The sequence below is a fragment of the Lactuca serriola genome, chromosome 5, assembly GCF_051521515.1.
Source record: "Lactuca serriola cultivar US96UC23 chromosome 5, Lser_US96UC23_V15, whole genome shotgun sequence".
Classification (NCBI taxonomy): Eukaryota; Viridiplantae; Streptophyta; class Magnoliopsida; order Asterales; family Asteraceae; genus Lactuca; species Lactuca serriola.
The window spans coordinates 327218591-327233088 of NC_136412.1; the positions used below are offsets into that span (position 1 = coordinate 327218591).

The 14498-nt window shown below is 32.9% G+C and overlaps 2 protein-coding genes across 2 annotated transcripts; one reads left to right on the forward strand and one right to left on the reverse strand.

The window, feature by feature from the left end:
• Positions 1-4087: 4087 nt before the first annotated feature.
• Positions 4088-7603, forward strand: LOC145055177 (putative serine/threonine-protein kinase PBL7). The gene is made up of 5 exons (XM_079003476.1): positions 4088-4376; positions 5334-5569; positions 5875-6064; positions 6162-6553; positions 7105-7603. The coding sequence occupies exons 1-5, from the start codon at positions 4271-4273 to the stop codon at positions 7387-7389; spliced, it is 1209 nt and encodes a 402-aa protein (XP_078859602.1). The 5' UTR covers positions 4088-4270; the 3' UTR covers positions 7390-7603.
• A 132-nt stretch (positions 7604-7735) lies between these two features.
• LOC145055176 (cell division protein FtsZ homolog 2-2, chloroplastic-like) lies at positions 7736-11268 on the reverse strand. The gene is made up of 8 exons (XM_079003475.1): positions 11134-11268; positions 10063-10739; positions 9008-9307; positions 8819-8909; positions 8624-8748; positions 8437-8529; positions 8088-8153; positions 7736-7994 (listed from the first exon to the last, which is right to left on the reverse strand). Exons 2-8 carry the CDS (start codon positions 10639-10641, stop codon positions 7881-7883), a joined length of 1368 nt encoding a protein of 455 aa, XP_078859601.1. The 5' UTR covers positions 10642-10739; positions 11134-11268; the 3' UTR covers positions 7736-7880.
• Between the last annotated feature and the right edge of the window lie 3230 nt (positions 11269-14498).

Below are 14498 nucleotides of genomic sequence, written 5' to 3' on the forward strand. Positions count from 1 at the left end.
AACACTTTGAATGTAACATACAATGAACAACAAAATTGTCATGAACCCTAATGAAACCCTAGTATAATCGAAATACAAAAATTAGGTTACATACAGTTGATTTGTTGTAGTAAACAAATCACTTCAACCCTTTATGTTTGTTGGTCATGGAAAGCTAGTTATGAGTTTAAAAACCTTAATCCAACAAATTTTAGTTATTGTATACATGTATCTTCATTCATTATCGGCTAACAAAGATGTATTCATTTCTTAATTACTTATGTCTTATGATTACATATTGTCGTAACAAAAGATAACATATTACAAACCAACCTTACACTTCGTCTTCGTTTGCTTTCTTTTATACAAGTGTGTAATCATAACTACTTCTCACTCGTTAATTGTTTCCATATTATCAATTAAATAGTTTCATGCTCCTGTATATATCTCATTTCTGTAACGTCCAAAATTTCAAAACAATTAAAACTTTTCAAAATTTCCCATTTTATTAACATTGTTACAAAAAGGTTTTCAATACATTATTAAACAGAGTAATTTCCCAGGTTCATATCATAAAACACCAACGCGAGGAACGGTACGATCACGTCTTTGCCTTGCCACAGACTCTTGAGAACCTGAAACAATAAACCACAACTGTAAGCTCGAAAGCTTAGTGAGATACCTCCAGAATACCAACCACATATACGCCTTTCCAGGCCCCGACCTTCCGGTCCATCACACAACATAAACGCCTTCCGGCCCATAAGCATAAAATGCACATATAACATAACAAACAATCACATAACAATTCATAGACAACAATCGATCATAGATCACATATCATAGCATTACTCTAACAGGATACCGGTCTAGCCGGTCACTATCATAACATTACTCTATGAATCAGTCAACATACTAAATGCATACATACGCCTTTCCAGTCCATGACCTTCCGGTCCACATAGTAATGCCTTCCGGCCCATAACATGTATTGCCTTCCGGCCCATAACATATAACAACTGACAACTACCCGGATTTCCATCCGATAAAAGGGTTGGCATTGGTGCCATAAACCCTAACGATATAGTGAGGATAACTCACCTCGAAACTGCCGACTGAACAGATAGCTCAAGCTGCTTCGATCACTGATACGATCTCCAAATCCTGGATAGCCGCCAATGCACTGAACTCAAACGATAAACAACAATTACCAAAATACCCCTGGAACCACTGGTCAATCCTTGATCAAAGACAAGGTCAAAGTCAACCCCTGACTGACCCTACTCGTCGAGTCAACCCTGTGACTCGCCGAGTCCCCATACTCAGAACTTCACTTAACCCGCGACCTAACTCGCCGAGTCGCCCCAAGACTCGCCGAGTTCAACGACTCTGAGTCCACTCGCCCTTGACTCACCGATTCCTTAAGATTCCCTTTCTACACGTCGAGTATCCCCTTTTTACTCGACGAGTTCCTCCTGGAAGAATCGCGGGGCCACCCCGACTCAACTCGCCGAGTCTGAAGAACAACTCGACGAGTCCCAGTCAATCTCCAAGCTACTCGCCGAGTCTGTTCATCAGACTCGTCGAGTCCATGCCATGCAGTCGATCAAACTGCTTCCTGAGATAAGTATTGTCCCGAAATACACAAGCATGGGACCTTCTGGACCTCTAAGGTCCTAATACAGGGTTATAGTCGTTTGGGGGACTAGGGTAACACTTAATCTAATCACAAAAGGGTTCCACAAACCCTAATTCCATAAACACATCAACATAGCAGAGCATAACTCGAATTCTTACCTGAATAATGTGCCCTCTGTGTCCCCAATTCCTCAGAACGTGCCTCTCTTGCCATTCCTTTAGCCAAGCCCTTCTCTTCTTGCACAACAACTCTTCCAAGATCAACAATGACCCTTAAACTTTGCTCCAGATGCACCCAATCGATTTAGGGTTCTTCTCAGAAGGCTAAACTGAACAATGACGGCCAATGAGTGCCTCTTATACGTCCCAGACCTGAACAGTTAGGGTTTTCGCCAAACAGCGCAGACTCGCCGAGTCCATATCTGGACTCGTCGAGTCCAGTCGCGAACCCGCGACCCGGTCTGCGATCCTACTCGGCGAGTCTAGGCTCCAACTCGCCGAGTCCCCTCTTAAAACACCCCCAAATCATAATTATATCAATATTTGAAATTTCGGGCTGTTACAATTTCGAACCTCTACGAATATTTTATTCGTATACACATTCGATGCATGTTGTTCTAATCATGCTCTCATTCCAAATTTATGATTTTCTTTTCTTGTTTCATCATCCGACCGACGTTGTGTATTACGTTGTTTTTTGATTGCCTTGTCATAGTTAACCATGAAATACAAAAGAAAATTCTCATGATGAGCATACTTAATAATAATAATTCGTACATTCGGACTTGAAAGTTGTTTTCATTAGTCTCTGCATATCCTTAAAATATGTTGGTATCCACACAGTCGGCTTGTCATACATGTCCTTAAACCATCTTTATCCTGCATTTTGTGCTCTTTCATCAATAAATCCCATTGTACTTCAAATTCTTTCGGCTTCATATATATACATTTCATACTAGTTTATTGAATTGTTTTCTAAAGTCCGTGTTTCTCAAAAAATCGTGACTAACCTGAGACCATAAGTCTTTTAATCATCATATATTTTAACCCATATATGTAAATATCATATAAATTTCAAGCACTTGTTTTTTTTTCTTTTTTTACATTATATATGTAAATATTAGTTGTAAGAATTTAATCTTATTATTTGAACTTATTTTAAAATTATATTCAATTTAAGTTACTAATATGTTATTTTTTAAATTTCTAAAATCTTGTAATGTGAAATTATACAATTTTAATTTATAACGTTTATTAAATAAATGTTTATTTGTTATTTGTCAAATTTAAATATGATGATAAAATAATCATTTATTTATATTCAAACAATACATTTGGTGCAAAAATGAAATAATATACATATCAAAACATTGCAAATACAATATCACGTCCATTCAATATCATTTATTAATTTAGGACTTTGATAGGAAAAACAAATCCCTTAAACCCTAATGATGATGACTATTTTATAAATTCAATACCAAGTTATAATATTTCCTCATATTTAGACCATTTTGTATTTTGCTTCTTAGGGGGTCAAATGAGCATGTTTCAAAGCCAATGGAACTTGGTTACGTGGCTAAAACCTTTTTGATGATGATATAAATATTTTGAGCGTGAATCTTATAATTAAGATGCATTGATTATAGCGTTTCTAAGGGTAAGTGACAAAAGTCTTGATCCACTGAGTTAAGTTATTATCCTTTTAGTTGTACTTGGAAAATGGTAATATTCCTTATGTCCCAAAATATATAATAATCTTAAACAATTATTTGGCACATCATGTACAAACTGTGTGTGTATCGTAGTTAAAAGTTTGGTTTATATTGACCAGCGGTTGGCATGACTTTTATCACACACCAAACAAAAAGGCATAGTCATTGACTCATTGTTAGGCATTTTGAAGTAAAATTTGTAATAATTTATATATAGAGGAGACTAGGTTATAACCCGTGGAAACAACGGTTGTAAAATTAATTAAACTTTTATAATAAAGATTTATAATTATTAATCAATTATTTTAAATAAACCATTTTAAATAAATTATTAATTAAGAGATATATTAAATTTTTAAAGTTATTATAACTTCAAATTTAATATATAATTAAAAAATATAAATTTGAATTTTGAAATAAATTGCCTAATATATATATATGACATGACATGATATTAATGAGGAGTTGTGATAGAATGACACTTGGCAAAAAAATATTAAAACTATTCATTTATTAGAATTAGAATAGGAATGTGAACAAAAGATTTCAATTTCCCTTTAAATTGTATGGGCTGGAAATGACAATACATACATTAATAGGGTAAATCTTTCACTTATGTATAACCTCAAAGGGTTCATTCGTTTTCATTAAAAACTAGAAGGAGTTAAAATGAATCATCCCAAACGAAATATAAAATGCCTTTCGGTTCCCTTCTTTCTCTCTCTATAAACCTGCAATAAACTTCTCTCTCTCTCTCTCTCTCTCTCTGGTGCTAATTTTGATTGGTTGATGTTCTGGGCTTTCTGTAGCAGAGAACAAGAAAGAAGAAGATGAGGGATTTGTAAATTTTTTAGAAGGTAATTTCTATTGTTGTTATGATTCTGTATAGAAACATCACCAAGTACATAGATATATAGAGAGAGATAAAGGAAACAGGCATGGGTTGTTTCCCTTGCGCTGGGGGAGATTCTTCTACAAAAAGATCATCGAAGAACAAGAGAAACGAAACCACCCACAACGATCAATCAAACACAAAAACTTCTGGTATGTATAAAGAGATTTCTTTTCTCATATATATATTTTTACGAATGATCATTCAAAATTGTAAAAGAAGTTCAATTGTTTTGGGGCAAATTTTGCGCCCTAAGCTTCATTTCTAATATTCTCTCTGTGTTTCGTGATTCGATTCTTGTTGTTGGAATCATGCATGCCGTTCGATTTTTCTTTTTGGGGATTTGCGTTTTCTGATGTTTGGTCCCCTATTTTGGATTTGAAGTTATGAATTTTGGTTATCGATCTTCCATAAGAGAATTGTTGATCATGGTGATTACTGATTTTGTTGTTTTCGTCGTCGTCGACTAATGATGTTAACTTTGGGTTTACTTTGAGATTGGATGTAACTTTTTCTGTATAATTTAATAATAATTTGTTCTATGTCCATTGGGTTAAATTTTAATTGAAACTTTTATGTCACCAGTGACCTCATCAATTGATAGAAACTTTAATAACTTTTGATCTTGAAGCTTATCAATTCCCTTGATTTTACTCTCTTAACTAATTTATCAAAAAAAAAAAAACAACTCTCAAACTGATAGTACTTTCCTTCTTCAAAAGCCCTAAAACCCATATCAATTTGTAGTTGTAAAGAGCTGTTTATTACTAGCTCTAACTAAAACAGATTACCACAGGGGAGAGAATAGTTACTATTTACTAATATACCCTAATTTTTATAAGTAAACTCATTATTACAACTTCAAGCAGTAGAAACACTGAAACACATTCCAAACACTGATAGGTGAATAGAAAAAGGGCTTGGTTTATTCTTTTCACATCCCTTTGTTATCATTTGAATTTTAAAATTTTAGTAATTGTCATGTCCCATCTTACTTTCTTAAATCATGATGAAGTTTTATACTTTTGTGCTTTAAATGACTTCTTGTGTACTTCTCCACACATTTCATTACATATTCTGATTGAAATTTATTGGTTTAAATGATTTAGATACAGTAAAAGTCGAAAAGTGTAATGAAGTGAAAAAGGAAAGTGCACAGGATGCTATTCAATCATCAGTCACCAATGAGAGTAAAACTCAAAGAGAAGGAGGTTCTATAAACAAAGCAAGAACATTTACATACGCACAATTAGTCAATGCAACTGATAACTTCAAAGGTTCATATTTCTTAGGGGAGGGTGGATTTGGCAAAGTTTTTAAAGGAAAATTGGAAGATTCCGATCAGGTTCGTGAAAATCAATCATTTTAAATTCGATCAGAAATCCAAGAATTTGCATAATGACAAGAGAGTATAGTTGTATACACCTTAAAAGTAAGGTGTTGTCTCTTTTCGACCTAATGAACTTAATTGGGATGTTCCATTTTTTACTAAACAACTTAATAGAAAAAGTCATGTTAGAAAACAAGACTTTCACATCAAGTCCCAACTTTTTATAAATTCGTCCAAATTAATCTTTTTCTTTTCGTTTCCCATGTGTAATATTCTTTTAAACATGAAAAAGCTTGAATCTTTTTAGTTTTACATTACAGATTGTTGCAATAAAGCAATTGGATCCCGATGGGTTACAAGGGATTCGTGAATTTGTGGTTGAAGTATTGACATTAAGCATGGCAGATCATCCAAATCTTGTGAAATTAATCGGTTATTGTGCTGAAGGAGAACAAAGATTATTAGTGTATGAATACATGCCATTAGGCTCTTTAGAAGACCATTTACATGGTATCTATCATCCCCATCATAAATTTCTCATCTTTCAAAAATCTTTTTGTATGTGAATTGAAGTTTCTTGAAATGTACGATTTTTTTTTGGTGGCAGATGATGGGCCCCACAGGAAACGACTTGATTGGAATACACGGATGAAAATAGCAGCGGGTGCAGCCCGCGGGTTGGAGTATTTGCATGACAAAATGAACCCACCGGTTATATATCGGGACTTAAAGGGGTCCAATATTTTGTTAGGTGAAGATTATCATGCGAAATTGTCTGATTTTGGGTTGGCAAAAGTGGGCCCACTTGGAGACAAAACTCATGTTTCGACCCGTGTGATGGGGACTTACGGGTATTGTGCTCCTGATTATGCAATGACGGGTCAACTCACTTTCAAATCTGATATTTATAGTTTTGGTGTTGTCTTGTTGGAGCTTATTACGGGTCGAAAAGCCATTGATAATACAAGATCTGCAGCTGAGCAAAACCTTGTTGCTTGGGTAACTAACTTTACTTTTTTTTTTTTTTTCATTTGATTCTTTTAGTAGTCTTCTCTTTTTTACTTTATTATGTAAGCCTTTAGTTCTCATGGTCCATACTCCACTTTTGATTTTTTTTTTGTTATTCGTCTGACAACCCCTGAGCTGGCCCACACTGCATCGTCAGTTCTAATATGGATTATGAGAGAGAAAAATAGCTTTTTGCGGAAACTTTAATTAAGAAGTTGATATAAAGATTTTCCATTGGGAATGGGAATCTTCTTTTGTGGTATCAACATTGCTTTTGAATGAGGGAGTGATCTTGACTCATCTATAATCCAAATATATCACTCTCAAATTTGTGAGGTTTTTTGGGGCCACACACTTCAAGAATCTGATCCCTTGTTCCCATATTCTTTGGCATCATCAATCATCACAACACTACACCACAAATTTTTTTTTTACACTTTCTGAACCATAGAAAATATAGCAACATACTTTTTTTTTTTTTACTTTTTATAAAAAAAAAAATTGAAATTTCTTTTTTCTTCCAATTTGTTGTGTCATGTCAGGCAAGGCCGTTGTTCAAAGACAGAAGGAAGTTTTCACAAATGGCGGATCCAGTCCTCGAAGGTCAGTATCCAGTGAGAGGATTATATCAAGCTTTAGCAATAGCTGCAATGTGTGTTCAAGAACAACCTAATATGAGACCACTTATTGCTGATGTTGTCACTGCTCTCAATTATCTTGCTTCACAAAAGTATGATCCTTTAAATAACCCTGTTCATCAAAGTTCAAGGAGGTCTTCTCGTACCCAAAGATCCATTGATGAGAACAAACCCAACCCAGATATGTAATAATTGTAAAGGGAGGAGGGGTAGTTTTGTCTTTTGTGTTGATAATATGGAAGGTCATCGGTGTTGTTTTTGGGCATCGTAACTTAAACTTTTGACATTGTTTTCTTGGTTTAGGATTAGAAAAAAGGTTTAGAGGAATAATGAAATTACATATTACATATTACATATTATATAATATAAATATACATATATATCTTCTTTTTTTGTTGTGAAATGTTGAATTCCTTCTAGACATTTTTTTTTTTACAGATAAGAGATATTTTGAAGTACTTGTTTGAAGTAGTTAACCAGGCCCACCAGCTGTTCGACGGAATGCCTCAAAGAGGCTTTTTCAATAGAAACATGGTTGCTTAAATATAGAAATACTAAATTGCTTGGAGAAAAAAATCAATATTCAAGATAAACAAGCAACCTGTACAAATTTAATCCCAAAACTTTTGTGAAAATTTTAGAGAACAAGTAAAATATAATATAGTGGCAATACATTATTACTAAGCTCGTGGGTATCTTGAGCGCCCTTTCTTCCTTAAGAACTCAGGAATTTCAAACAAGCTTCCATCCTGTGGTGGCCGCCGGTTGAATCCACCCACATCTGCCTGTGCCGCCTGCATTTTCACCAATTTACATAGCAATTGTGAAATTACGAAACTGTCCTTTCAAAAAAATAAAAGATAGATTTTTTGAGCTGATAATAGTACTTGGAGAGGCGGTTCATCACTTTCTTCTTGTCGCTTGAATCCGGTTGCTATTAGAGTTATACTCACCTAAAAAATAAAGAAAAAAAAATCATAAATGTTGACTTTCGTGTTTTTCAAGTTTATCAAAATGAAAAACAGAACCCCTTAGCTCTGTTTGTTACACGGGACTACATAATCTTTAGGAGGGCATTACCGTCTTTTTCATTGATGAGACTACTATTTTTGGGTGGGACAAAAAACTTGCAATGTTTTTGTCAGATTAATAGTAGTCACAGTCTCAGTCAAATGCATGTCAAACACAGTACAACCAGTTTTGTTTTGTCCTATGTTTGTAACAAAGTAATCTTACTTGACCACTTATCAACGGATCAATGACAGCTCCAAAGATCAAGTTTGCAGTGGGGTCCACAAGATCATATATCACCTCGGCTGCAGTATTCACCTGCAATGTCCCATTTCACAATGTTTGACTCTAAATAAATGGTGTTGACTATCTGCAAAAAGTCTAAAATACCCTTCCATATCCAAAATCATACCTCCAGTAATGTTAAATCGGTACCACCGGTTATATTCCAAACAATTCCAGTCGCCCTCTCGATACCAATGTCTAGCAAAGGTGATTGAATCGCGTTTAATGCAGCATCTCTTGCCCTTGTCTTCCCTATAAAAGAAAAGACAAATTAATCGACTAAAATTACAAAATTACCCCTAGTTGAATATTTTCCACTTACCAGTTCCAATTCCAATCCCCATCAACGACGAGCCTGCATTTGCCATAATAGCTCGAACATCAGCAAAATCCACGTTAACCAAGCCCGGTATCTGCAATTTTAATCGATTGTTTTAGACTTAATACAGAAAGAACGACTTAATAGAGAAAGTCGGGGAAATGAGACTTAATGGAGATTAACTTTTTATACCGTAATTATATCAGAAATTCCACGAACGCCCTGGCGGAGAATGTCATCAGCTAGATTAAAAGCTTCGGTGACAGGGGTAGAAGGGGAAATTGCGGTCAATAATTTGTCATTTGGAATGACGATCAAAGTGTCGACATTTTCTCTTAATAATGCAATTCCTTCTTGTGCTTGAACTGCTCTTCTCCTTCCCTCAAAAGAAAAAGGAGTTGTCACAATGCCAACAGTCAATATGCCCATTGACTTTGCAACACCTGCAATGATTGGGGCTGCACCTGTACCTGTACCTCCACCCATCCCCGCCTACACACAGACAGTCAGACATGACTTAGGGGTTGTTTGATAGTTGCTGATTGAGTCAAGGTTTGACTGAGACAGACCCCCTCTTATCAAACATACTATATATATATATATATATATATATATATATATATATATATATATATATATATATATATATATATATATATAACTTAATAGAAAACGTCAAGGAAAGTAGACTTTCCCCATTAAGTCCTAAACTTTTAAAAATTTGCCATTATTTACCTTTTTTCTTATGTTTCACCTAGTGTGGCGTCATTTTTTCTCAAATATTTTTGAAACATCATTTATCCAAGAAAAAAAATGAAACATATAACCTAAGAGGCTGTTTTTTCTAGATTGAATAAACCGTCTCGATGAGACTAAATGACCGTTTTACCTTCTTATATTCCATAAAACAAATTTCAAAATATTCATCAGTTTTAATATGAGAGGGAGTTTGTAGGAAAAAAGAAGAAAACAAATAGGTAAAGGGTCAGTGTCTTGATATATTAATTATTAAGCTAGTTTTTTTTTTTTTGGCTTAACCCAATAAGTCATTTGTCCAGATTAAGTAAGAAAAAGAACCATTTATAGTGATCCAGATTAAGAGTCGAGAAGAAACAAGCCCTAAGTGGATATAATATTGTGAGAATCATGAAATGCTTGTTGGTCACGTTTTTTAGGAGGTGACATTGAAAAAAGGTATAAAATGTGGAAATCAAGGAGCAATAAATTAAAAAAAGGGAAGAACTTACAGTTACAAACACCATATCTGAACCATTAAGAGCTTCTTCAATGGACTGTCTACTTTCTTTAGCAGCGTTCATACCAACATCAGGGTTACCACCTGCACCAAGTCCTCTGGTCAACTCTTGACCAATTTGCAACCGGTGATTTGGGAAAACAGGGGACATTTTCATAGCTTGAACATCTGTGTTCACAATATAAAACTCAACACCCTTCATTGCATTCTCAATCATACGGTTGACTGCGTTTGACCCACCTCCTCCAACACCAATCACTTTAATCTTGGCCTCATTGTAAATAGTAGAAATTGTTGAATCTCTCAAACTCTCCTGGGGAGTGATCACTGTGTTGTTTCCATCGCCTCTGAGTAGATAAACTTCGGGGTGTAGATTATGAAATGAATCTTTGTTATTGAATTTGTTGATTGATGAACATGTTATCTTGGGAGAATATGAAGAAGTGCTGTTAGGTTTCCAACGCGTCATCTTCAACGTTGAAACTCTCCATCCAAAAACAGTGGGCGCCCTAATTGAATCTCGAGTTTCTAATGGCATTGACAATGGCGATGTACATGTTGCCAATGCCATAGCTTTATTTCCGCAAGAAGGGTATGTTGAAAACCAAAGGAAATTTATCTATCGATACCCGATTCTTAGAAACCACAAATATAACCAGATGGGTTTACCTACAAAATAAGAACAAAATCAACGATTAGAAAAACACCAATAGCAGATAAACTCAGAAGCTTGTAAAATTGCAACAGGATTTGAACAAAATGCAGATGGGTAATGGCAATGGATGTGTGAGGAGAGAAATCGATACCCAAAAGTTTAAGCAAAAAAGTTACAAATGTAGCATTACTAACAGTAGTGAACATTGAATCATGTAGAAGAAAATCCAGTAAATTGAAAGCTCAAATAACAGTGTAAGCAGAGAAAAGCAAAGCCTCATATTAAGAACACCTGGAACTTAAAGAATTGCAGCAGAAATCGAACAAAATGTAGACCTATAATGCTACATAAGAGGAAAGTAATGACAAATGGAAGATGAGTATGACAACAAGAGTGTAAAGAACATACCTGAGAGGAAGAGGATTCACTACGAGCAAAAACGCAGCTGCACCAGAACTTGCAGCTAATTCCATTCGAGAAGAAAAGGGGTCAAAAAAGTGGGTATTAGAACATCTCACGTTTCTTTGGTAATAAAGTGGTTTGATTGTAATTTTGTTTATCTTTTTCGGATAATAACTTAAAAACTACTATTATTTTTACATTGAGTTAACCTTAATTTTTTTTTTCTTCAGATACCATTATATTTTAGAAAATATTTTATTTTCGGGCCATTGAATAGTCACTAACAGGCTATGATAACATGTTAGTTTTGTATTTTCCTCAGTTTGTATTTAGCACCAACATTTACGTATAAGTTTGTATTTAGCCCGCCTTTTTTTTGTTCTCCATTTGTCATTGTTTTTTAGAAAAAAATTTCATTTTAGCCATTGACCAGTCATTAATAGACATTTTCATTTTTTTTGTTTCTCAACAAATATGTCATTAGAAATATTTAGTTTCTTAACAAATATGTTATTAGAAATAATCGATAGTTTTTTAGATGAGTTACGAATGAATTAACAATTTTGATTGACTTAAAGATTAACATGTCAAATTGTTTATTAGATGCCACAGACTCAAGACATGCATTAGGTCTTTTTTTTTTATTTTAAAATACATGTGTACATTAAATACAACAAACACTGATAATACCAAAAAAAAGAATTATTAACTTACTAGCTAACAAGCCTCGTCCCTTAAAGAGAAGACACATTTTCGACTCTTTAGAAATATATGGTTTTCAACAAATATGTCAGTAGAAATAATCAATTGTTTTTTAGATGACTTACGAATGAATTAACATTTTTGATTAGCTCAAATATTAGCATGTTATATTGTTTATTAGATATCACGGACTCAAAACTTACACAAAGTATTTTTTCCTTCATTTTAAAATACATGTGTAGATTAAATACAACAAACACTGATAATAAAAAAAAGAAAATCATTGGCTTACTAGGTAACACGCTTCACCCTCAAGCAGAAGTCGCAATTTCGACTCTTACCTCTATTTTTTCCTTTTTCATTTTAAGTTATTACGTTTTAAAATACTTATTTGTGACTGGCTAATGACTAAAACGAAATTTTTTCTAAAAAAGAGGAACAAAAAAATGTTGGGGCTAAACGCAAACTTATATATAAATGTTGGGGCTAAATGCAAACCAAGAAAAATGCAAAACCAACATGTCATCATTACCTGTTGATAACCAGTAAAAGGCCTGAAAATGAAACGTTTTCTAAAATATAATGACAAATAAAGAACTAAAAATAAAGTTAGGGTTAAATCGAAACGATGGTGTATAAATAATGACTTTTAAGGTATTAACCCATTTTTTTCGTTTATATAAATTTGTGACTAATAATGTAAAAGGATTATCTCGTAAATTAAGACAATTAATTAAGTTGTGTTTATCTGTATATTTTATTATTCTTAGTTGTGACTTAGAAGGGTAATATATTTTTTGATTTGTACATATTTGGTTACTGAGTTTTTTTTTGTCCACATTTACCTCCCTCAACTTGTTTAACTATACACATTTAGTTATTTGCACATTTCGTCCTTTATATATATATATATATATATATATATATATATATATATATATATATATATATATTGCAAAATAAGTCTTTGTTGTTTTTGTATACATTCAATACTTATGACCATTTTTTTAGGGTTTTCTCATGTCATCATACGCGACACAATCATTAATACGGTATTTGAGGCTGTTCATGGTTATGGTCATCGCGACATCGACTGTTTGGTTGTTTACTTTTTTGTGGTTTGGCTTAGGTTTGTGTTCTGAACATCGTAACTTCTTCATACGATCACAAGTTTTAACGATCTTTATATCTATGTGTTCGTATTTGAGTCTACTATAGTTTTATTTTATGATTTTATAAAAAAAAAACGTTCATAGATACATTCACAAATAACGCTTGAATATAAAGATCATAAGTAAAAAATATATATATTGCTTTTTAACGAGAGTAATCTAAACGAAAATTATAGTAGACTCAAATATGAACACAAGGATATAAAGATCGATAAAATATGTGATCATATGAAGAAGTTACGATGTTCAAAACATAATACCTAAGTCAAACCATAAGAACTAAGCAACCAAGCAGTCGATGTCATGATGACCATAACCATGAATAGTCTCGAACACCTTATTAATGATTGTGCCGTGTAGAATGAAATGAGAAAATCCTAAGAAAACATGTCATAAATATTGAATGTGTACAAAAACAACAAGGACTTACTTTGCAACAAAATGAATATTAATGACTAAATGTGAAAAAAAAATATTAAAGACTAAATGTGTACAAAGTGAGAAATATATTACCCTTTTAAGTCATTTTTTCGACTTACCTGGAATAACCAAGGATTAAATGTATACATTTAAACAAGTTGAAGAGGTAAATATGGACGGAAAAAAAAACTCAAAGACCAAATAAGTACAAATAGAAAAATATATTACCCTTTTAAGTCATTATCCCTATCTAGAATTCATATTTATTTCTAACTGTAATAGGGTTTATATATTACCTTTTGATCGAGAAATAGAAAACTATGTTTTGAAGTTAATTATTATTCTTGTTTTTTAAGGTAGCTTTTGGTGAGTGGGATTGGATAGAACAAAACATAACAAAATCGGTAGGGATAATGTTTGGTTAAGATGAAACTAAAATGAATGAAACAAAGACCAAGTCAAATGAGACTAACCTCCTAAATTTTAGTCCCACTAAAAATGACGAACAAAGATGGACAAAAGCATTAAGGCTAGGCGTGTTCGTTTAGATGGATCGGTTTGATCCGATCTAATCAAGTGAATTCAAATTGATTTCAGTTTTCAAAACATGGATCCGAATAGTCCAAACTAAATTCAAATCCAATCCGATCCGAACCAATTACAATTCGGTTGGATCGGTTTTTATAATTCGGTTTACAAAAACCGAAACATTTTAAAACAACATACAATTATAATATCACCAAACTTTACACAAGAAGCAAAAAAAAATATTTAGTTGTGATTTGAAATTTATAAACAACTAACAAGAAGATATATTATAGTTAAATATTTTATAGGCATAAAACTTTTGAGAGAAAATACATATTAATGTTTTTTTATCGGATGAAACGTTTTGAACCTATTTAAAAAAATAAATTACAAAATTAATATATATATATATATATATATATATATATATATATATATATATAAATACACATATATATATATATACATATATATATATATATATATATTATAAATAAATAAATTATAAATGTTTATTCGGTTTTTTTGGACTATTCGGTTCTAATTTTA

What these genes read in the sequence shown, in the direction of transcription:
- LOC145055177 (XM_079003476.1), top strand. Translation starts at nt 4,271, where the DNA reads ATGGGTTGTTTCCCTTGCGCTGGGGGAGATTCTTCTACAAAAAGATCA. An exon ending in AATTGGAAGATTCCGATCAG is followed by an intron (nt 5,570 to 5,874) that starts GTTCGTGAAAAT and finishes TTTACATTACAG; the next exon opens with ATTGTTGCAATAAAGCAATT. An exon ending in AGCAAAACCTTGTTGCTTGG is followed by an intron (nt 6,554 to 7,104) that starts GTAACTAACTTT and finishes GTGTCATGTCAG; the next exon opens with GCAAGGCCGTTGTTCAAAGA.
- LOC145055176 (XM_079003475.1), bottom strand. Translation starts at nt 10,641, where the DNA reads ATGGCATTGGCAACATGTACATCGCCATTGTCAATGCCATTAGAAACT. An exon ending in CAGATATGGTGTTTGTAACT is followed by an intron (nt 9,308 to 10,062) that starts GTAAGTTCTTCC and finishes GTCTGTGTGTAG; the next exon opens with GCGGGGATGGGTGGAGGTAC. An exon ending in ATCCGTTGATAAGTGGTCAA is followed by an intron (nt 8,154 to 8,436) that starts GTAAGATTACTT and finishes TTTATTTTTTAG; the next exon opens with GTGAGTATAACTCTAATAGC.